We start from the raw sequence: 26417 nt of genomic DNA on the forward strand, positions 1-26417 counted from the left end.
TTCATTATTCATAATCACAAGAACCGAATCTTAATGAATATTTATGATTCTTGTTTAAGGGAGCGTGATACTTGAAACCTCTGTGTCCTCTTTTCAAAGTGAGATATGGGGTAATGGAATATGTACTACCCCTGCAGTAGCGCAGGTCATGTTAGTTTACCAAGGCTGCACATGGTAGTGTCAACAATAAATATTACATACCAAACTTAAGTGGTATGAGATCACTAGTTAGTGCTGTGATAAAACATGGGCGTTCCATATTGTGTATCAGTCACTTAACTATAATATTGTATTCATCAATAATTATTCGCATTTGTTACCCGATAGCCATGATACGTATCATGTTTGTGACATAGAGTAGTCGTTGCAGCCCTAATATCATGTTTGTGACATAGAGTATTCGTTGTAGCCGTAACATCATATTTATGACACAGAGTATTCGTTGAAGCCCTAATATCATATTTGCGACATAGAGTATTCGTTGAAGCCCTAGGGTATTCGTTGAAGCCCTAATATCATATTTGCGACATAGAGTATTCGTTGAAGCCCTAGAGTATTCGTCGCAGCCCTAATATCATGTTCGCGACATTGTCTATTGTTGCAGCCCTCTTTGCTACAATGGAGTCTTTACAGGGCTACAACTGACTGATTACACAACAATCCATTGACGACATGACTACAACAAATTGACAACATGACTGCAATGGATTGACTGAGTGACTACATCCGATTGAATTCACATGACTACAACTGATTGACTACACAACTATAACTGATTGACTACATGACTATGCATAAAAACATAACAATTCTTCTGTTACAATAATTTCAACCAACAAACATATTCAAACATTTTTTTAAATGATATAACCGAAAGAGAATGTTCAAAACATGGAGTTCAGATACAGTCGTAGACAATGACTAGCTGGTTCAGTGAAGATACATTGTCCCGATGCTTACTGTGTTTATGAGGTGCAAGATAAGGGCAGGTGTGGTCAGAGACAGATATGTACAGATCAACACACGGATATACTTTAAGCAGAGCTATAAGTGTTGATACACCTATGCATGGACAGGTTTTACCTGTCTGTTTTATCAGAAATCGATACGATTATTGATACCAGCTTCAAGACCCATGACTTTTATCATTTTGTTTATTCATAGAATGCTTATCACTTTAGCAAGTCTCATTTTTTCAGTATCTTAACATTTTGGAAAACTGCTATGGCATTAATACTTATCAACATCATTAGCACACTCTTCCAAGAGAATAGCCTTCCTCTTTCATCAGTATTGACTGGAGATTTGACCAACCCTGACAGGATTCCAAGTTAGAATGGATCCCTGATACCGTCTGCTGGTGGAAGGAGGCAAATGGATTGGGTGACTGGGCCTTGAGATAGTCTTATGCTTAGTCACGGAATATATGTAATTATAATAGTAGCAAATAATTCCATTCAAATTGAAAAGAAACCCTCTGAGTTAGGAAAAATGAGCAAATCTAGACATGCAGAAAGGACACTACAGAAGGGAAAATAATGCAGTTTAGCGACTGTGAGACAGACTAACTTGGTAACTTGGTTGAAAGTGTCAGCATATTCTTAGTGTGTAGATCAGTGCTCATGACATCAATCACTGGATTGTCAGGACTGAACTGGATTATTTACAGGTTACTGATATTGATGAGTGCAGTGTTAGACTACTAACAAATGACTAATTGAATATGTATAACAAAAACAATTGAGTTGATCTTAACTTTAATTCAAACCAAAGTCAAGAATCCTTGATGATGCTTTCAGTTTGAAGAATTAAGAATGAGAGTCAAGGGAGTGATTAATGTTATTTCGGTTTACAGGGTCTTAGATCCAAAATACTGCAAAACTGAACAATAATCACCCAGGGTCCTGTTTGATTTCTTTAAAGCCTCTGTTCTTCATGCCAAAGACTCAGGTTTGATTCCCCACATGTGCACGAAGTGTGGTCCATTTCTGGTGCTCCCCACTGATATTGCTGAAATATTGCTAAAAGTGGTGTAAAACCAAACTCACTCACTCAACCTTTTGATTTCTAATGAGGTTAGCTGTATGGCGTTCAAGTAAAATTCAACACACTTGATAAAAACAAGTCTCTGCTGAAAAAATAGTCCATTGCTCAATCCTGACTATATCATGTGTACATGTTTATGAATCAGTGAAAAACAAACATGTTACTAACGAACCAGATGGAATATTATGTTTACATATGACTTCACATACATAATTTACATATATTCACATAACTGTCTCTCAAATGTCATTCTGTGAGTATTATCGCATGTGAAAGTGAGTGGCTTGACTTATTACTGTCATGCTGGAAATCACGAAGACGTGATGTGAAGCTTTTTGATAATGATGTCTGGATATTTTTCTCTTGAAGTTTGAAATGAGCTTGTGTTATAAAAATGATGTTATCTTCATGGTATATTTCCTGATTGGGAACAACTGTGAAGTAATCAGCTGGGCCACATTTTGCAAAGCACCATTACAAGTGTATGATATGGCCATTATGATAATCGTAGCAGATAACATTGTGGATTGGCTCATAGGCTTTAACTAGTGCCATATGTATGCATGCCCAATGATGTGTTTACGGCTATCATATCATAAATATATCTTATAGCATTGGCAATACATTCATCTTCGTGATAAGATGTTGAATACACCCCTGGATTCAACCATGGATATTCACAAACTGATTCCTTAATATACTCTTTAAAAAAGTAGGGGAACCTAAACTTTGAAGTCAGGTAGAAATAAAACCATTGAGGTACGTTACAATGACATTCACCTTGTGTATGCAGCATCATTTCACGTTATCACCACACGCAAACACAATGCATGGGAAGCAAAAGCACAGCGTGGGAGCCTCCTACATGTGCATGGGGTGTCATTATGAATCTTGACGTTTTTCAGGCAGGTCAGTAAATCACTGTACTCCATTTTTTCTGATAATTTTCTTGCATCTGTGCATGGTCAGGGTTTTCAGGGTCAAAATCACACACTACCGAAACCTGAAATTTTCATGTCATACTCCAATTACCTTACAAGGGGGATAACTGAACGAGCAACTTTCCTGTGAATGAAATCCATGTGGTGATGCATTCTCAAAACATCCATTATTATCAACATTGATTCAATCCCCTGTATCTCCCAATTTTGACAGTCGTACATTGAAAGTGTAGTTCTCCTACTTTTTTTTGTAGAGTATATCAGAAGGTCCCATGATGTATTTACAACACCAAAAGGTGTATGTTATAGCATGGGCACTACGTTCATCTTAGCTCTAAGACATCTTTGTTGAACGGGCTCCTGGGCTTTAACCATGGGTATTTACAAACTGGTTTCTAAGTATAAGTATGTCCCATGATATATTTGCTAAGTACAACAATTCATTTAAGTCATGGTGATATGTAACTTCTGTTAACAATTTATATGTGCACAGAGCAGTTCTGTTCTCTGCCATTGTGGAGGAACCAAGCACAGTCTTCAGAAAGTCTCTTAAGGGTGTCACCTGAGATTCTATTCTTTTATTTAGGTTTCTATGAACAAAAATATTTTTTGACAATGACAGTAATGGTGTACACAACAAAACATATGAGTTGCACTTTTGAATAAGGGTAAAGCATATATGTACATAGTTACTAGGTTACTGACAAATATTTAACTTTTCTGATCAATGCAGGTGTCTGAAGGGATCTGGAGAGATTTATAATGTATGTTAATCAATGACGATTGATGTCATCCTTACCACAGAACAAGGTGGATGGTTACTGACATTCGAATGTTGAAATGTACGTGTGTACATTTCACAGTTATTATTCTGGAATGTGATATTGATGAGGCGGTTGGTGTATTTCGTGGATATCAGGGACCTAACTGCATTCAAAACGACACACGCTGAGTGTTGAGAGTTCAGTGTTTGTGTTCATGTTTCCCCGTTGATGCCTTGATGTTGATGAGAATATGTGTCAGTTACATCATGTGACAATTCAAGTGTGTATTTCACACTCATCTACTGAAGATATACTTCATACTGACAGGATATACTTCATTGTAATTGGATATATTTCATACTGATCTGATATATTTCATACTGATTGGATATATTTCTCATTAAAATCACACATTTCAGTGATGTGCTATGTGTGTTATCTTTAATGTGGAGACTTAATATATAGGAATGGAGTTTATGTGTGTCAAATTGATGATGATGGACACTATCACTTTTTTGTACAATAACTGCAGAACTGTTCAATATTCAAGTCATCGAGAGCTTGTGAAAATATCTCATGTGCATCTTTTCGAATGAAAAATATAAACGTTACACATAATATTATTCAGGAAAAGGGTATACAGACAGAACGATTGTATACCTGCCACGGCTGACCCCAGCACTCCGTATATTTGCTTTCTAAGTATAGAAAAGATAGCGACATAGGTATATTGGCTGGTGGCATTCCCTATTATTAAATTGATAAATGTGAAGTAAATCATGTAGGTCATGAGTACCTTGCAACAAGACCAGGATGGGAGACCTGTACTGAGGTGTGTCAAATCGTGTATCAAATGTGTATCAGCCAGTAGCTAAGATAAACATTCAAGTGACTTGGATTTACTGGATCCTTGGCCTGTGAAAATTCTTCACCATGAGTGTCAATAGTAAGTATTTTTCCTGCGGCATATATTCAAATTTAGTGTAATGTACAGTATGTTTGTGTACTTTGTATACTTTCTGCCTAAAATGTCCAGCTGCAGAGAGGGGGTATGTTTTAACTACAACTATTAGCATACATGAGATTTTTCATAATGTAGACATTACATAGAGGACTTGACACTATAAATAACATGTTCTAACACCGACAAAAAAGGCAAATTAATCTTGTTATCACACGTTATCCCTGTTATTATTTAATCTTGACTTGAATTGATTTTAGTACTTGCCAGATAGCATGGTCTAGTCTTGCGAATGTTAAAAGTATCCTGAGGGCCAAGGTTTAGGAAAAAGAACTTTGACATTGGGCCATTTTGAGGATTATTAGCCATTTTCTGAATTTAGAATGGGCCACACCCCATTATCAATAAAAAACTTCAAAATTTTAATAGGCCTTTTTTTATTCTAATATGCAGAATGACCCATGGCCCCTGCCTTTACCAATCTATACTGAGGGCTTAAGAACAATTTCAAAACCGAGACCGAGAGGATTATTGGTATTGCAATACAGTAAACAATGTGTAGAATAACACGTTTGTAAAGGACATAACAAACTGAAATTTTGGACCTGACCACTGCCAATTTTAGTAGATATGTGTACAACCCACTAAGGTTACAATGACCAACAACATCAGACACCAGAGTGTGAAACTCTCAAGAATTTCAGCCAGACCACAAGGCAGGTTAGATGTAAAACTTGCCAGTCCTGACTAGAACTTATCTACCCACAAAATACCTTCATATGCATATGTCTACATTTTAGCCCAACTTTCGGGCATTTGGGAATTTGAGAATCTGTCAGCATGTTTTGAAAGTACCCCATCCCGGGTGGTGTATACCCTGTCATGTATTTCGAATGATGATTAGTCCCTCTGAGTTCCTAATGACTTATTTTACTGCATGTTATCACAGTCAGAGCAAGTGTACATTCATGGTGAATTTTAATCCCTGTTAGTTTTAGTCAAAATTTCATGCAGTAATGTAAACTTTCAGTTTCCCATCCAACTTTGTGTGAAGTAATAGTTTTGTGAGCAGTGTTTACAACAATGTTACCATATATGATGTCTGGGCATTATGCTCCAAGAGGCACTCTACACAAGGAAGTTCTGATAAGCATATGTGTAAACATTGTACAGGTGCTGTTGCCATAACAGGTTCTTGTATTGGTTTAAAACTGGCGACAGGTATGTTAAATTTTCACAATCGTCAGTGTTTAATGATCCATTAATTCATTTATACAGGTGTATACAGGTATTGGAGATAGAGGTAGTTCAAAAGATTTCTGTATTGAGGTTAAAAAATTCAAAGTGCCAGAGAAATTTTGTTTGATTAAAATGATTTATCATTTTGATTGCCACCCCATAACCCCTTTAATTTTGTACATTTGTATAACGTTTGTGTATATAAGCAGCTATTCAGCACAAAATCCTACATGTAAAACAAACTGATATGAACATTGCAGGTAACATAAAAGTCTGTAACAGTATGGTGGAAGTAAGTTATCATTTCTACACTCCTCAAAACGATCTTTAAGCGCTACTGCTGTCAAAAGTTGTAGCAGGGGCAAGTGACTTTAAGAAAGTAATTTTTCCTAATTTTCAACTTGACCTGATTTTTATGACATAATCATGATGATGTAATTATGAATGAATAAATCAACATGGTATTTGATGTTAACGTTTACTGGTCTATTCATTGAGAAATGATAAATAGCAAAGAAATTATCATTGTGAAATTTAATGGGTACATTTTGAGCAGATATGAAATGAAATCCAAGTTTATTTGCTGTTTGAAACCATATTCAGAGATCATCTAGTAGCCCGTGGACAAGTAAGATATGATTATTTGACTGCCCAAAATGAAAACAGACGTGTTGCATTGGACGATGGGATTTTTAAATGCCTGTTTAGTTAAATATTCAGTCATATGATCATATTATCAGTGTGTCTCCTCAATATTCATGTTTGCAGTGATGCAAATTCATGTAACTTTATGTATTTATGAAAAACAGCATAAAATATACAACTACAACAGTAGTGAAAATATATGAATTTTAAAACAAAGGCATGAAGTTACATTTAACAAATTGCAGTCACAGTTTAATCACTACTACTGATGTAGGTGAGTACAATCTTCTAGTTCTTAAAAACAATCAAGTTCTTAAAATATCTCAACTTTCTTGGGAATGGTTAATGCTAATTTTGGGAGAAAAATACTAATTTTTGCATCAATTTTTGGTCAAAATAATAATTCGGTTAAATTAAGGTTGGCATCTCTGCTTTTTTGACCAACATATGTTGACAAGCCAAATGTTCTTGCAGGTTGTGGAATGGGATGAATGTTATAAATGTCATGCTACATAAAGCGGAATGGTCGATGCATGTTATAGTTTTATAAACTTGATACACTGCATACAATACACCACTTAAGCATATCCTAATTCTTGTACCACTGCAAGGAACTATCAAATGTTCATTGACACAGACAAGAAGTCCAGTTATTTGAGCCTCATTGCAGTGGGGAAATCAGCAATCCAGGAAACAGTAGAGCAAAGCCAACCTAATTAATAATGAAGTGCATTAGGATAGGAAGCAGTTTCTATGGCAGGCGGTCATATGGACCAACAGGAAGTAAAGTAAATATTATGATGTGAAACAATATTCACAGTTGTGTGGTTGTCATGGAGATGCTAGTCTGTCTCACAGTTCCTGAATAGCTTTATTTTCCCTTTTGCCAATCCTATCTACAATGCTAAAGATCTAAATAAAGCAAGTCTAGATTTCTTCAGATTCTGAATCTCCAGCTCACCTGGGCTCCTTTTTAATTTAACAATCATTTATATACTGGACAAAAATAGTTAGGGATATTTGTAAATTTTGAAATTATGAATAATGATGCATTTGTTCATTGACACACTGATAAAATGTCAGTCATAAAAATACCAATATCCTTAACTTAATTTGTCCAGTATATTATTATGTATTCAAATAGGCCAGCAAGAAAGTTAACTTGAGGGAAACATCACTTCACACTTTGGATGTGTTATCAAATAATTATAAAGGTTAGCATCAGAAGTAAATGAAAGTGTGTAGATTTTAGCTTAAACTGTAGAGCTAATGGCCATACTTGTTACATGTTGTCACCTTATATATAGGTATTTAGATAAATGTTACTAGATCTACATGTATTGTTTGAAATGCGTCTTGTGATATGTTGATACCACAGATAATTGTTCCTGCTTTAAAGACACTGAATTGCCAGGCTCCTTTTCATGGCTACTCACAAGTCCCACAACCAACAGAATAAGAAGTATGGATTTACAGGATGCGAAATGCTGTGTCCTATATGCAGAAAGATTGACAAGTATGCAGTGAAACGTTTAACTGCGTCCTCATGCACCCAGAAGAAAGTCAGAACACTTTTTGTAAAAATTTCAATCAAGTAACAATTCAATATCACAGAGTCTGCTAAAAGCAGGGTTTGGGTATCATTTGCAATTTATTAAATGTAACAATGTGATGATCATGATACATGATAAAGTAGCAGTAAGTGAGTTAAGCCAAAATTTTGTAGTCCCGGACCCCTGAAAATTAAGAGAGTAAGTCCCAGGAACCCTCAAATACAGGTCTCAAGGTAATCAATCCTTGATTGGGATCAAACTGGTGCCAAGTTTGGTGTATTGCTGTAAACTCATAAACTGTGTCAGCAGTTTCATTTCTGACATGACTGTTGAAGGAAAATATCTTAAAGAACAGTCTGACAAAACAGCTTCCAATTTGCCTTAAGTATTACATTGCAGGAATTACCTTCCAAGGTCAAGGACTTTACAGATGGTTTCTCAACTCTGACGGTTTTCTCAGAATGAAATGTTTAGTTACAGGAGTAAGTATTATATGACTGAATGGTCACTCTGTGCTGCTTCAGCTGTTTCAGTAGCCACTGACCAGCTGGACACACCATGGGGTCAGCAGCCTGTTCAGGTTTATCAGATAGAGCTTCATCCATGTTGGAATCAAATAGTATAGCTCTAACTGAAGTCATAGCATCAGGGTTAGATCCAGCTGTTAGATGCAGCTGTTTGTCTGTGATTCCTGAGTTTCACATGAATGAGTTTGGTATTACCCATCTTTGAATAGTATTTCAGTTTTATCAGCTTGTGTCATCTTGATAAAACTCAAGGTGCAGGCCTCTGACCTTTACCACTTTGCTGAGGACAAAGGCATTGGTCTTGAATTGATAAGATTAGAGGAATTTGATGCTCAGACTCACGGTCATATGTTTTTGATGTGACAAGGTGATGCAGGGTGGAGTAGCCTAGTGGTTAAAGCATTTGCTTGTTACACCAAAGATCCAGGTTTGAATTGCCAAATGGGTACTATGTGTGAAGCCCAGTCTCATGTTCCCTGCTGTGATGACTTGCATGAATATTGCAAAACAAACTGTCAAACTAAACTCGCTCGCTCATTCAAGGTGATGCTGCCCTACAGTGCAAATTGTGTTGCCTTCGACGACTTGAGAGATTAAACAACTAGTTTCTGAAATCAGAGACCATACAATAGATACCATCTATTATATGGTCTCTGCTGAAATGAACATATTTTCCAGAAAAAATGTTCATGATGAAATGAAATAAAATGAAATGAAATGGAGTCCTAAGACTGTCTACGTTTTCAGAAACTATAGGAACCTTGACTTGCCTCATATTCTACATATGGGCTTTCTTGGATATGTTTGTTTCTGGATCTGTAGGACAGACTGATGACTGGGCCACTGATGGACAGGGTGCTTTTCTTAGCTCTTTATTTTTTACGTAAATGCCTAGCATTCAACTTCAGCGAATTGGGAGATTTATCTAATGTTGACTTCATGTAATCTTCATCCCCTGTTAAAAGCGCATTCACAGTGGCATGTTTCAATTTACACTGGTGTTGGTACCACTACTGTGTGTCTTTAATCTGTGTATCTAAAGCATGGACAGCCAGTGAACCGTAATTCTCAGTGAAGGAGTGTGCCTAGACTAATGGTCAGTTCCTGATTATATGATTTTGACAGGAGCAAACAAACCTATTTGAATTGAAAAGGAGCCTCAGGCAGACCAGAGTTCCCTTAGGATATGTAGACTTGTTTCATTTATAGCCTTAATGCTCCAGAGAGGGCTAGGCTGTAGGAAAATAATATGGCTCAGGGACTGCGAGACTGACTATAGTATGCCTCATTATTAAGCTATTACAACAACAAAGTTGCTGGTTCCAAGTCCAACTCTTACAATCATCCTTGTGCTAAAATGGTAACCATATTTGTTCTGTGACTGTTCCTCACACACTGAGCAGACGTGACAATATGAAGTATGTTGAAATACTAAGTGTATTTCCCCTGCTAATTAACAAAACATGCGTCAGTGCAAACCAACATCAGGAACAATAGCTCTGGTTGCAGATGACAATAGAAATATGCAGATGTAGCTCTGCTCCTAGTCTGTACTTAATAATATGTTTATTGGCGCTTGGTAATTATATTAAAGTAGACAAGTCTAAGGGACAGCTTGTTCTTTTTCAGCCACAGGGATTTATTTCGACATGCTTAAAGGGTGTTAACTGCACATGAATTAAAGATTTCAGAGAATAATCCAATCTCACTTTTTTTTCAAACTTGTTTGCCATTTGCATTTACTTTGAAATCTAGATAAGTCAATGCCTGTTTAGTTAAATATTCATTATCATTTCTTAGAGACTTTGTGTATGACTTGTGTTGACGATTGTGTCTGTTTCAGGAGTAAGTCCGGTACTACCGCCACCACCTCCAGAGCACAACAACGGAGTGGCAGTCGACATGGAACAGCCTGCACCAATCGGATTTGAGGGAGCAGGTTAGTATCCATAGCAATGGTGACAACTTCCTGTTTCAGTTTGTACATCATGACATTATCATGTTCTGTTTTCAGGGTTTCCATGTCAATGTCATATACCCATCTGTTATTTTTCAGTACGTCCATAAGTGTTGAATGTTTGACTTATTGACAGTTGTTTTCATTGTAGTTTCTCATCGATAAAGACACATGCATATGGGATTTATATATGTGTCTAAGGTTGGTAAGAAATATTCAAGAATAACATAAGTTTTTGGATTTATGTATCAGCACGAGGAAGTGTCATAAAGTTACTGGGGTTAACTGATCATTAGTTTTTAATCACCCACTGTAAATGAATCAGAAGAAATAAGTTTTGTACTTTTGTAAATTACATTTCATTATTTTCCAGAATAAGTCCATTTTTATATTGAAGAATTTTGCATAAATGTATGAAAGGGTTCAACAATATTCACTTTGTTTTATTTCATAATACATACCACTCCATCTCAAGTCCATCTCAAGTGTCTTGATGATAATTTTTAGGAATTTTTCTTCCCTGATGAACAACCAGAAAATAGGTTGATGACAAAGCAATTCACAACCCAGTGACAAAAACAAAGAGATGTTTCATTAAACATTTCCTGGTGATACATGCGAGGGGACAAACCCATGTTTACATTTCACATTTGAATGAGAAATGTACGTGAGTATCCTCATCCTTATCAGTATCAGATGCTTGGAATGTGACATGGTAATTGATGTACGGGTCCTACTCAGCTCTTCATCTGTTTGCCATGGTGTTTCCCTATGGTACTTCCTGTCAACAACACTGCATAATTAATAGGAAGCAAGTTACAATAAATATTATATTATTGTAAATGAAAATGGCCAATAAAGAAGGAACCCCTTGGCAATATCCAGGAGGATGGATTCAGGAAATATACTTTTTTATCACAATTAATATCCTGAACTGGGATGTAGAACGTGCCATGTTCTGGGAGGAATGAAAGCTGAGAGAATCCTTGCTGTTATCAATTGCTAGTGCATGGTGATGAGGGAGTGATGTGAATGGTTTACTGTGATTTCAATAATACTAGCCCAGTATTTCAACTCTGAATTGTTTATAGTTGTGTATGATATGTCATGTATACTAGTAATCACTGCATAATTATTTGTTTGTGACAGAATGAGGTATGTGGAACCGTGTGTGAATAAATGAATAAGTGTGAGTCAGAAACAAGCGTGAATGGAATGAGTAAAGGAATGACTGACAGAAAGAATAAATGACTGTTTTATCAGTGAATGATTGAGTGAAAGAGTGAGTGTGAAGGAATGAGTGACTGTTTTATCAGTGAATGAATGAGTGTAAATGAATGAATGTTTGGATGAATGAGTTAAGGAGTGAGAGACAAAAGAAATTCATGAAATCAGGATGACAAATGAAGACATGAATGTCTGAAGGAATTAATGGGCAAAAAGAGAAAGAACTAGGGAGTGAATGATGGAAGAATGAAAGATTGAATGTAACAAGAAATAAGTGAGAGCAGGAATGGGTGATAACATGGAAGAGCGTCTATTACACAGCACATCTTTACTTCATCATCTGCTCTTTTTTATCGTAATTATGCACTCATAACAATAGATGTACAGACATATGATTTCATGTAAAGGACAAATTATGTTCATGAACCCTATGTCTTTTTTTATGGTCCATCTTTTTTATGTTGATAATGGTTTGAATATACGCCCATCTGTCAATATGGCAAAGAGTGAGTATGAAGCCTGTGTTCTGCTTTTAGAAGCTAGAAAAACATGATGCATTGGCAGATACAATAGATTGTTATAGGTTGTAAAAGGGGTCATGCATTCATGGTATATATAAAATAATAAGAAAATAAGTTTACAAGATCCCATACATGTTCTTCTGTTACTGTCGATTAAATTTTACTCAGGCTTGTTTTCAGCAATATGTTGTTATCATGTCACTTTTGTGTTTATTTCTTTAACATGAAATTACACTCTTTTGCATTTTTTATTTCAGAAGCATTTTTTTCTCGTCCTTGATAATGTTTATTTCGCCTATACAGCACATCATTCACCTTCTTTTTTGATGTTCTCTTATGTTTGTTTTTTATTTCAATTTCTGTAAATGCAAAGGGGAAGGTCATGCAAATCCTGCATATGAAACTGAACCTGACCTTGAAACTCCTCCCAATGTTGAGCCAGTTGAGGCAGAAAGCGTGCCTTATGACAAGGATTTTCCCAACCGCCAGCCTGTCGTTCAGCCCATTGGGTTTGAAGGTCAAGGTCAACCACGATCTCCTAAAGGTCATGACCTTGCCCTTGCATCTGCAGATGCAGGATATGTAGCTGCACCAGGTCTTGTTCATGTGTCAGGTAAAACTATGATTTATTGCACAATCTGCACTCAGATTTTCACGTCCATATTCTTGGAAAGGGACCTTTCACTAATTATAGGTGAAGCTTTTTAATTCTTTTGATTTTTTGTATGGCCTAATTTTTATCATTAGGAAGTAGGTGCTTTTTCATATGATCCATATATTTTGCTTTTGTACTAATGCCTTTGATTTTTTAGATTAATTTCATTTAGGTTTTAAGGATATTTTACATTCATGTTACATTTGTGATGGGGCTTTGCACATGTTGTAGAGGATTACCACCATTATATCATTGTGGTGAAGATGGGAAAGGATAGGTCTCCAGTTGACTGAAATGAACAGACTTGCCACAATTTCTGAACTTAGGCGGGCTTTCTTGAATATATTTGCTTCAGGGTCTGAGGCATCCAACTGGATCCAGGTGTCAATATTGACAGTTAATCAACTTCAGCACGTCAACTTGTGAGACCTGACAATTGGGATCTGATGGTCATTCTTGCTATCATTGCATTCCATTTTTAGGGCCAATGCTCATGACATCAGTCACTCTATTGCATTGTCCAGATGGGATTATTCACAGATTATAATCATGTACCTGGAAAACTGCAGTGCCAAACAACAAACAAACATAACTATTTGATTTTACTACTCTGCTAAAATGATCTTATGGAGTTGAACCCTGTTATGATCTGCACAGATCAATTACTGTTGTACCTCTGTGGACATGTGTTCTTGTAATGTCTTTGAATTCACTCTAAATGTATTAAGTTCCAAAAAACATCAATACAGCAAGACAAGCATGGTACTTATTGTTACGGTGCCATGTGACCAGCTTGGAGGGAATAAAACTTGCCAGAGTCGGTATGCTCTGAACAGTGATGCCTCATTTGCTTTTCCAATATACCACCAGAGTTTGTTCGGCCCTGTACACCAACCTGCATGTGCTTTATAAGTGGAAGTTTGTCTAAGTTTTCACCTCTCCAGTAATGTCTCTTCATACACGGTTCTTCACGAAACACAATCAAACCGATTCAACAGATGTGCAGACAACCCTGCAATCCATATGAATGGTATGTTCCGTCGGTATCGTAGGCAAGGGGAAGTAACTCACATAATTGGTAGTTTGACATACCACAATATACATCACACCTCACCTCACCTCTCCACCAAGCAGCATGCTGTTTTTCACATCACAATCACATCAGTTATTTTTCATGCCAACTGCACTGCAGGCTCCTTATACACTGAAAAAGGGAATAATATCTGCTTTTGCTTCACATTAATGGCCATACTATAGCATCATACTGCTTTTATGGGGAATTAATGGGTTCGACTTTGATTACCTGTTGTAGCTTCAACAGTTTATGTTGGGTGCATTACAAACAACCAATCGCTTGCAAGTGATGTGCAGCGATTTGCCTCGCAATGGAATGCTAACTTTCAGCCACTTGCAATCACATCAATCGCTGGATGAGGTAACTTCATTGTCAAACCAATATGGTGGCATAGGAAAATTCGAATTCGACAGTTGAACAGAATTGTTTGGCTGCCAAATTGTCACAATACAGCTTACATCCCAGCATCCTAAGATTGTTCCAAAGGTTCAGTTTACTCATCAATGATCATAAATTCATAACTCGTCATCGAGACTCTCCTAACACATTCTTTATTAGCGCCAGACGAGCGAACCTTAATTGCTCCGCCATTTTTGGAAGAGCCATAAATGCTTCAAGCTGTTGCAAGCCCAGAATAAGCGATTCATTTGCTTACTCTAAGCGATTTTCGGCTTGCAATGCACCCATGCTGTTTTGTTGGATGCATTTAGGCTGGTACACTATATGTATTGCTAGAATAGTATTCATTGTGGAACGTCATGCCACCTATCAAAGTTGACATTTTTACCTCTATCCCATGGCAGATTCAGTCTGTGTATATGACATGTGTGATGTCATATATGACAAATAGGTCATTTGAGTAGGTTTACATATCTTGCAAGCTGCTTTATCTCAAATTATTGAAAAACAGTGTCTCTCAGTATTGACTTTTGAGATTTGAGAAAAGGTATGACATGTTTTTGGGTCATGTGAAGAGTTTCACTTGTATTTACTTTATTTATTTTGGTTTCACATGTATTTAATATAAAGGGTTTAACATGTATTTAATATAAAGGGTTCCACATGTATTGAACAGCTTTCACATGTTTTGAATGTGAAGGTGTTTCACATTTTGAATATGAAGGATTTCACGTGTATTGAATGTTAAGGGTTTCACATGCATGTTCAGTTATGCAGGTGTTGGTTAATGTGTATGATATACTTCGAAACAAAAATAATTTAACTGGTAGACTAAACTACAGAACTCATATTCAAATTTTATCTTTAATCTATTTGTTTGTATGTATATTCATGCCTCAAGTCTTTGAAGGGCATTTAGAAGTGAAATACATAAGAATGAAGATTTTATGGATATCAACTTCTTTATATGAGAACACAATGTTTCGGAGTTTGAATGCTTACTCCTTCATCAGGTGACAACTCCGAATAAAGAAGTTGATATCCATAAAATCTTCATTCTTATATATTCATGCCTGTTCATAGATTCTTAGTTCAAACACAAGCATGAGTTCAGTAATCATAATAAAGTTAGTCATCTTGGTAACAGCATTCAGAATACTCTATTCAGTAGACAGATGGAGAAACTCTGTATTGTATGCGTTGATTTGACTAATTTGAGATAAATTTGTCTAGTTATGCTGTCCAATCTTTGAATGATTTAATAATTGAATAAAAAATGTAGTTTCCCCCTGTATTGAATCAGGCTTACAGGTTGTTCAGCTTGACCTGAGCTACTCTGCATATGCATGAACTGGAGGTCAAATGGCACAAATGGCTGGTTGAGTTAACTTCATTAAATAGGGGAGCCCAAGTAGGAACTATTAAACCATCTGTAGCTAATTGTTTAATGAAACGTAGGACATTGCTGATGATTTCTCGACACTTAGATGTCAAACGGCGACCTTGTCTTGGCTGTTTGGACATATTGACAATCACCTAACAAAGATACACCCCTCCACAATAATAAACCCAACCAGTTGTGACATGTGCAGGTCATGCATTAGCATACACTTCATCAGGTCAAACTGTTCAACCTATAATACGATAAGAAATTAATGATAAAACAGTTTGTTTGTTATTTTTACCTATCAGGTAAAAAGGTTGACTGGTTACCGTACTATCCATATACATAATATAAACTGTTCTGCTTGGTCAGCAAAGATTTCAAGTCTTTGTTTTGAAGGGATGTCTGTTGCCGTAGTAACCCTAAGCGGTTAACTCATCACGCCACTGACCGAAATGGATTATCTCTAAGAGGGAAACATTATACAAATCCCATTCTTGCTATGTGGTTTTATTGAATATTACTGGAAATTTATGATCTAAAACTCTACTCACCAACTTTTCTTTTTTTTCTGTGCTATTTATTTGTTCCACTGAAGATAATTTTGAACAGATATCTTATTAACTTGGAATTTGTTGATAAAAATATTGTTAAGTATCTCCGAAACCTGAGTTGATTCATGAATGATATTTTCTTTCAAAGATTAGTGTGTTAAGTAGTGAGACAGATGTTGCTAGAGCGTATGACATTTAGATTTCACTGCTATTGACACTTTGTAACAGCATCGAACAGCCTTACGATTATAGTGGCAACATAAGGAGAGGTGACATTCAAGTTATGTCAGTTAAACATGAGCCTTATCAATATGTCAATTTATTGTCTACAGAGACCAAGTACTTGCCCTCATATACTGTCACAACAGGCCCAGCTCATATAGGTTGAAATGTACATGAAATAGACGCTGTTTGTTTCATTTTGGAGGATATACGCCACCCCGACACAAACATGCCCGCGATAACAGGTACATTTTGAAACTGATACTATGATACCTTTGAAGTTTTGAATATGTATGCTAAGGGAAGTGTCATGAATACGTGTATTTGGATATTTCTTTTTAGGGTATGTTTGTAATGATGGTAGTTCTTGTTTTTGAGGACACAGGGAGGGAGTTGAGGGAGTTAGGTTTGGTAGCATGTTGTGCAAGGATTTTGAAATGATTCTACACAACTGATTCTTAATTGTTGCTGTTTCTAATCTACCCTATCAAGATGTGATGTTGGGCAGTGGAAGGGTAGCCTAGTAGAGTAGTTTAACGTTTCGCTCGTCACAAGACCCAGGTGATTCCTCACATTGGTCACAGTGTGTCATGCCCATTTCTGATGTCCCCTACCTTGATATTGCAGAGATGCCTACCGCTACGATTTTATCGTAGTCACAACGAATTTTAACTTCAAACTATGCCAATACGATTCCACTAGAAAACCTACAAAATTTGAATAAAATTAATCAAAATTTGGATATAAAGACAAAAACATATACACACCTTCTGTTCATCAAATTTAATGACATATTTGAACTGGAATGATTGCAAGTAACAAACGTAATTTTAGCGAAGCTGATTTCAATACCTTTGCAATTTTACACATTTAGTTCTGGCGCAAATAATTTAACCACGGGACCATAATATCATTGATTTTTTCTCATAGTTCATCATAATTTTGTTTGTTTAGTTGCCTACTAATTTATGGTCAAAGTACTAATTTTGAAAGTTGAAACAACTATTTGCAACAATTTAGGGTTTGCATTTCTGATATTGCTGGAGACCCATGAAGGTTTGGGGTAGAAACAGTCTTCAGCAACCCATGGAAGGATTTTGAAAAAAAGAAAGGAAGATATTTTCTTGTCAACATGAGCTTATGTTTGTTTACCTTATTATTGTGCACGGAATTATAAACAGTGTTGTTCAATAGGTGGATGATTCGGTTGACATTTATCACAGTCCCACAATCATGGACCTTCGAGGACCTTAACAGGGACAATTTTATTTTTTTATGTCATTTTTTTTCCTCCTGTTATCGTTGAACACACTGAATTATGATGCTCTTGCAGTCGTAGAACATAGATTTCTCATTGAAGAGGACATGAGGACAAAGAAAATACTATGCACTGAATGACTGAGAGGTTGTTATGTCCCTGAAATATTAAATCACTCTTCATGTCATTCCTTTATGAAATGAAAAAGAAATATTACTCTGGTCATTTTATCATATATGTATGTCAAGACTTGTGAGAGTAAGTGTGGCATATGAATGTACTATGTGGCTTTTCAATCCTTATGAATGTGTATGTGCATCGTGTGTCGTATCAACTAATCTTTAACATTCTGTACAACAGGAATGACGACAGCTAATGGCCTGACAGATACAGGCGTGTCACTTGTTGGAATTCGGCCATTATTGACAGGTTCCCAAATCTCGTTGCATGATCTGTTTGTTGTTGTTTATAACCTTTAATCACCAGTAATCTCATCCAGACACATATCTTTGATCAGGTAAATCTGAACTGACATTTTGGTAAGGGGTGTTGAGAAGTGGAATTTTTTTGGCATCAAAGAGTGTTCTTCTGTTTTGTTTTTTGCTTTTTTCAGGGATGCTTATCATCATCATTGTTGCAAATCACTTGGATGTCAGATGTTGAATGTCGGTCACAGTGTTGTTTATCACATTTTATTTATAGATATAGCAGAAATATGGCAGCATATGGCAGCTTGTCAAGATGATAGTGTGTCAAGATGGATATAGCACATGTAGCCTATAATTTGTATAGTGTGTCAAGATGAACGTTTTCTTGATACATTCTTTGGCCTACCAAGAAAACAGACTGCAATCCAAAACTTTCAAATGTCTACACATGAATTCATTAGCATCAATTAATGAAAATGTGTGTGAGTCTGTGAGCTTGATGGCAGTAAGCATGGAAATGGCAGTGCTAAAACACAAACACAATCCAAAAACATATGCTAAAGAGGAAGGGTTAGATTATTCACTGTTATATGACAATGACAGCTTTGAAGAGTACATTCATATCTTGCAGAGCTGATGCAAAAATATGGGGCGGTGGGGTAGCCTAGTGGTTAATGTGTTTGTTGTCACGCCGAAGACCCAGGTTTGATTCCCCACATGGGTACTATGTGTGAAGCCCATATCTGGTGCCCCCTCACTGTGATATCGCTGGAATATTGCTAAAAAGCAGTGTAAAGCCGTATTCTTGTTCTTTCTCTCAAATTCAGAAATACACATCTAGAATATTCTGAGTTCGTGTGACAATACAGGCAACTTTCTTCCTGCTCAGTGCAATCCCAGTTTGGAAAAGTCTTGTTTCTGTATTTTAGTGCTACCGTTTCAATGTTTCTGGCAACTGGGTCTCAGATGTACAGCAGTGTTACATTTTGGGCATATTCTCATTGTTTAATGTTGCTAATTCCAGTCTTTTATTGCTGTATGTGGTTCAGTTTTAGGCCTGTTGTTATCCAGCTGACACATGCAGATATGGATTTCACAGGGAAATGTGCATGATGCATGAACCTTATTCACGACTACAGCCAAAGAGAAAGTTGATGCCATCCAAATCTTTAAGCTACCACGTTTCATTCAGCTGAATTATTGTCTTAAAATTGTCCAGATGACAATTTACACTTTTATTCAAAATCATGTTCAAACTTGCCATGTGATTTTTGATCTTCAAAGTGATCATCAAGATAATTCTCATTGATATAGCATAGACATACAGTAGCACATGATAGCTTTGTGAACTGGTGCCTCACCTACAGACTGGACTGGTCATATTATATGTTTGGATAATTGATCACAATAGACTCACCTCTTATATAATAGAAAAAACCCATTGATATGAAGAGCTACTGGAGCAAAAATGTGACTTTTGATTTACTACTAGGACATTTGCTAATTCCTTTATAATGTCAAATATACTATTATGCCTGAATTTTTAAAGGTTCAGAGAGGGGTAGGCTAGGGTTAAAGCATTCGATAGTCACACTGAAAACCCAGGTTCAATTCACCACATGGGTAGAATATGAGAAGCCCATTTCTGGTGACCCCTGGCATGATATGGCTTGGATATTACTGAAAGTGGCTTAAAATTAAATTTACTCATTCACTTAAAGGTTGGGGGATGGCATTTTAGGTGAGAGTACTGAGAAAGAAAGAAAGAAAGAAAGAAAATGTCAGTAAAAGAAAATAACAGTACCATCATTATCAGACTACAATGGCACAAATAATGTGCTAGCAATTTTCTGCAGATCAGAAATCAGGAACATTGGATCTTTCATGAATAATTCATTTTAGTCATAAATAAGACCAATGTGTTATCTTGGAGAAATGAGCCATTATGTGTGGATCACACTCAGATTAATATCAGAGATTTGTTGCCATTCACTTTGTTTCACATATAATATATAATCATCACAGCATGCAATCATTGCTATGCATGTCAGTATCAATGCATATTCATTATCTGTGCAACTAACACCATCCAGATTAAACTGGTTCTGTTGCTGTTATGTGTAATAAGTATCCAACACATGTTGTTACAAATGTTATTCACATCAATGCTGAATTAATGAACATATATTTATGTTGTTCGTAATTTGATGACTAAAAATGTTATACCATGCAGAGAAAGTTTACATGAATGTTGTGCAACTGCTGTAATTGTGAGCTTTGTTATTGGATTAACCTTTATTATTTTATATATTGTATTTTGTACAAGAACACACTTGTTATCCAGAGCTTATTTAGTTTCAGATGGAATGACATTTGAGTAATTGTTCTTTGAAAAATCAATAGGAAGATCTGTGTATGAATTATTTCAGGACAGATTTATGACAGAAGTTGTCAAATGTTGGTTCCAGGATAGAAGTGTGTAGCTAAATTTATCAATTACTGAAGTTCCAAAAGAAGTGGGTTAGGGTTGATAGGTAGTTCTGACTTTTAAAGCAGTGTAATTTGCTTCCCAGAGTTATGTCCCCTGGTTGTGGTTGGATCTGTGATTGAGTTTGAATTTGGGATATGGTATGATCCTCAATTTGTCTCCATGTGACGTGACATTACTGAAGAGCTGGTTTTAAATTGAGGGCAAAGGATGTGAATAGTTATTCATATGAATACTTTTATCAGGGAATAAATGATCAAACATGTCATAGAATAGTTTAGTTTGTTACTGAGGTTTTTGCATTTTATGTTTTTCACATTCAGACATAACAGATGAGTTCTAGGTAAATAACACTCTTGTAAAGATATATGTAAATATTTGATATCTGGTAACAACCACAGATCACAAGTAACAATTTAATTCATGAAGAGATGCGGTTTGATTCAGTGAAAATGCAAGTCACCTGGGACAGGAGTAGTATACAAACATTTTGTGTATGATCAGGTATATCTTGTGACCTAAATGTAGACGCTTGTCAGTGGCAAGCTTTTCCTACATGTTTTTATGCTTCAGTTATTTTGTATTGCTAGACCATGATGTTATCAATGAGTAATCAACACGTTCATATCATCTTAATACATGAAGATATGACTCTTGTTCTGTAGGTCTTACGTAGAACATGTTCATATATTTTAGATTCCTTCAAATAATCTCAGTAACAAATTTGGTGTTTTCATATTTTCTTTCCTGAGAGCATTCAGTATAGTGAGTACTGATGTGTGAATTTGTAGGTGTGATAATTTGGAAAGACCTCCGCTTGTATTGCCCCTTAAGTCAGATCATATCACCATGAATATATATTCCCCAAATGGTAAGGATGAGTTTTAACATGTTTTTTTAATTGTAACTGAACATACTGAAAGACAATTTATCCAACTTCCAAAAATGCCACTCAAAGATATATTACCTTATCTTTATAATCGAGGGGGATACGGGCGGAAGTCTTGTAGATAATTTAACTGACAAATAGCAATTAATTGCAGTGTTAGTCTAATATTAGAAAATAAATGTTTTATAAATGTTTGCTCATATGAATTTGAAAAATACCCAAACCTTTAAGATCCTTTTTGCAATTGGACCTGAAATGTGGACGTTGTGGACCCAGCGTCCAGTCCTAACTGTTCGTCAATTCTGTGTACTTCAGATACTAATGATAATGATCATTTTAGAAGCATTTATCAGAGACTCAAAGTGTCTACCTTTTTTTCGTATTTTCACTACTTCAGGAGAGTTGATTATCCATCTTCTTTCAGTGCAGACAGAATGGGTGGATGTTTTGACAACAAATGAATGAAAAAACAAGCGAAAACGAACTGACTTAATCCTGTGATAGAAAATATGTTACGATCTGTTATTAACATGTTTTCTTTAACAGCGTGAGTTTGCATGGTATGCAATCTATGTGAAATAATGAAATATGCTCTCACTTGTCTGAAATATATGATAATTTTTATGATTAAGTTGTATAAGTGTGTAATGACATCTAATTCGCCAATGAACATGGGATAACACTACGACATTGATCTGTGTTTCAGGATCGGTACAGAATGGTCAGAAACCAGCTGCTACCAAACATGAGGTAAGAATGTCCTGGTGAAATGTACCAGTGTGAAATGTACACCTTACCCTTGCAATATACAGCTCAAAGGAAGGGGAGATAACTATGTGTGTATAAAATCCAATTGTCTGTATCAACCTTCTCAGTAATCTGACACCTGTGTTGTGATAAATACGAATAATAAGTCACACTTGGGGTATATAATTATTGATTAAAAAATTCTGAACAGGGAAAAATACCTATATTTTTTGTCAAAATGAAAAAGGATTACTAAGACGATTTTAGACCATTAGATAAACTTTTAAAAAAATTGACGGTCAATTCTATCACTGCAGATACTTAGCAGCAGAGCATGTTATGTTAAATTATTGTGCATTGCTCGCAGTTTCATTTCTGAGTTGTCATGGTTATCATGGAGTTATTTGTTGGCATGACATTTTGGACTGATTGATTTATTCATTTTATGCAACCATAATAAGTGTTCATGTTTTATTGATGATTGCAAACTTATCACTTACCACTTTGATTGTGATAGATTGTGTTTGTGGAATCTACCTGTACACAAGCTTACATACAGAACACAACCCGGGACATGTCTGTCATTTGCAGAATCATTAGATCTTTAGTTACCTGAGCATCTGAGGAGACAGTCTGAATTCAAATGGGTAATAGAAGTTAATCTATGTACATACACTGCCCATATTCAGATGAATCTTTGAAGTATTAATGTTGGAAGTGAAAATAAATATTGTTAGTGATAGATCATAGCTATCAATAATCCTTTACAAAATGTCGACCAATTATCAATAAGTATTGGAGGATTAATGGAGCAAAAAATGTCAAAATAAGTGCTGAAAAAAAATAAGATATTTCACATCACTTTTAAATTATGACATGTTTTTGCTTGGATTACTATCAAAACAGTGTCCTGGACATAATTTAGAAGCAGCTCATGAATTAAGACCTACCAGTGTGTATTGAGTGAGTAAACTAAATCTGTATTTTGTCGCAAAAGATCAATATCACTGATGACACTATTCAGTGATTATAAATAATTTTCCCTATTTACTATATATCCAATTGTCAGTCTTTTTACCCAGACTTAGAAATATGTAATATTCTTTGGTGAAATTATTTTTCCTTACATACCCATGAGGATGTGTTGTATTAAACAGTATTTATCGTTAAATGAAATTAAAACTGATTTATAAGTTATGTGTACAGTCACAGTAGTTTTGAATCTTTATTGAAACCGTTCAAAGAGCAAACAGCACTGACTATACAATGCTATGACTTTAAGACCTAGCACCAGTGAATCCATTGATCTGTCAGCTGTCATGAATAGATTTGTATTTACACCTAGCGAATACAGTCCAGACTCCCACGATATGAACTGAATAAACATACAACCTACTCTGTGTGACAGCAGGACTCACACAACTGAAGGCATACAATTACTGCAACACAGGAAGAATTTTAAGAGTCTAGCCCTTCTTTCTCATACAAGTTGCATGGTTGGTTATGCGTGGTCAGATCATGAACTTTCATGAACCAAGAGCCAGTGACATGGGTGTGTGACTTGATTGCATGTTAAAGCCTATTTAGCACTTCAGAATCCGTAATAGTAGTGTTAATATATGATAGCTTGCAAATTGATAATAGCTGGGACCATCCAAGATTTTAAGGAATCCATTAGATTGTGACTTGAGCTTTTGTCCACAGCTGGTGATAGAAAAAGAATCTTAAACTGGTGTCAGTTGATATAAAATGTATCAATATTTGCTAGTGATAATCTACTTTCAGAGGATTTTTAACATTTTACTCACTGAAGTTGATATATTTGTATATCTGATATCATAGGACATAATGCTGAGATCATCATCTTTTTTTGCCATGATGTTACTGGAAAATTGCTAAGACCACTCACTCACTCACGTATTTATCGTTAAACACCCAATTCTATCAGTTTGTGAACAGTCATAAATATCTGATGTTAAAGGTATACAGAGTGCAACTAAAAGGCATCCAAGGCAGGGATTTGTGGTATCATATGATTACAGTAACGATGATGTCACAATGGCCGAAAAAGTATTGTGATGCAATTTCACGATAGTGTTATCTCCTAGACAACAACAAAGTGATAACTTCTGTGAATGCCAGATTAGGATAATAAATCAGAATCTTTTGATTATAGTGTCATATATGTAAAATCACATATAAGCTAATAACAGCCTAAGATTATGAGAATTTTTATTTTATTTTATTTATTTGTCTGTAAGCATTTTGCTCATATTAACAAATCAGTTAGATCTTTGAGATTTGCAGATTCATTTCCTTGATTAATCAAGACATGCATTTTGTATTTTTATTGTTTCAAAAAGAATTTCTTAAGAATCCAGCTGCTTTAACTCGGGTGAAACTGACTTTTTTATGTGTGATAAAAAAAGTGGGAAAATATTCTGATCTATATAATTCAATTTGTCAGTTAGGTCAAATATCACACTGTGAAAGCAGGGGTGATGTGTATGAAGATGTTCATAGGATGTTGCACTTCAGTTTTTGTGTAGAATGTAGAGGGTGAAGGATTTGTGTGTTGGTGAAGGTGCTTTTATATCTAAGGGATGAGAATGGGACACAGGTGAAAACATAGCGTAAACTGAACTAGGGCTGCAACGATTCACCTGGAATTTGATTCGATTCAATCTTGAACCCTTGATTTGATAATTTTCAATTTGATCATTCTTCATCTGTGTAAGAACGTCCGATTTCATTTAACTCTCTGAGTTGGCCTTTCTAGCTTCCAATTGATTGTCAACTTGGCGATATTGTATTATTGTACTGACAACAATTCTGTAATTAGTCTGGCATCAACAGTCATGTTTTGCCGTATTTCAAAATTTGAAACTTGACTTGAAACTGCTCGAGTTGGAGTCAACATATTGTTCAAGCTGTGTGGAAATAATTCAAACAGGCATTCAAATATCAAATCAAAATGGTGAGAATGGTCGTTGAAAACTGAAACCGAGTTGTCAGATTTGATTTTCGATGAATCAAACTGAATAAAGAACGACTTTCCTTTTACAAAGCTCGGATAGGTATTCCATTTGAGTCTTGGCATGTCTATCGAATGAGCAAGAAAAACCCAAAGTGGTCCTGATGAAAATAGGTACCCTCAGATGATAGTTCATGCTTAAAAACTGGCACTGGAATCCCAGGATTCTTGGCATAACTAAGTACAAAGCCTTTGTAGCTTCTTTTGACATTTGGATTTGATAAATAATAGACATTGTATATTTTTGTAAATAATGTGTATATCTTCTTATGGATTTAGTCTTGAATGACATTGAAAGAATTTTGTTTAATCCTGCATTTTTAGACCTATCCTATATTTCCATATTTAAGCTGATCTCATAGATAATTTGACTCCTAAAACTTGACCCATGGTCGACAATATGTGTCAGAAATATTCTGTATCCCTGTGCCCGAGGATGTATGTGTGTAAGCTTGTGTACAGTGATGTGGTGATGTGATGATGTGATGTCACAGCAGGCTCCTCAACACCATGCATCATCAATAGTACTGGTATACTCAGTATGACGGAACCGATAGGAACGTGGAATCGGTAGGAACGTGGAATCAGTAGGAACTCAGTTTGATGGAATCGGTAGGAACGTGGGCTAGCATTGAGCTTTGTCTTTGAAACCAGACCCCTAAGTCATTAGTTTTCATCTAAAAAGGAGTTAAGGTGAAGAATAATTGAGATTCGTTGCTCATGATGTCAGTCACTGGTTGTGTGGTCCATAATAGATTATTTATCTGTTATCATACAGATGGGATATTGCAGAGTGCAGTATTACACAACAAATACACAGAGATCACTGCATTATGTTTTGTTTGATACTCTTGAATATTATCACATTTCTTATTTTCTTTAGTATGGTTTTATACAGTGTTT

At 35.8% G+C, this 26417-nt stretch overlaps 1 protein-coding gene across 9 annotated transcripts in view; it reads left to right on the top strand.

The window, feature by feature from the left end:
* LOC137287448 (anoctamin-4-like) overlaps positions 1-26417 on the top strand; it is a 109617-nt gene that overhangs the window by 27093 nt on the left and 56107 nt on the right. For 6 of the 9 annotated variants that reach the window (XM_067819741.1, XM_067819742.1, XM_067819743.1 and 3 more), the window contains 3 exons: positions 10520-10615; positions 12755-12994; positions 22440-22483. In XM_067819741.1, coding sequence (XP_067675842.1) covers positions 10520-10615; positions 12755-12994; positions 22440-22483 — 380 coding nt within the window. Of the gene's footprint in view, positions 1-4638; positions 4698-10519; positions 10616-12754; positions 12995-22439; positions 22484-26417 lie in introns of those variants that run through there. The other 3 variants (XM_067819746.1, XM_067819749.1, XM_067819748.1) reach the window with 3 other exon arrangements.

The sequence above is a fragment of the Haliotis asinina genome, chromosome 6 (genome assembly GCF_037392515.1).
Source record: "Haliotis asinina isolate JCU_RB_2024 chromosome 6, JCU_Hal_asi_v2, whole genome shotgun sequence".
NCBI lineage: Eukaryota > Metazoa > Mollusca > Gastropoda > Lepetellida > Haliotidae > Haliotis > Haliotis asinina.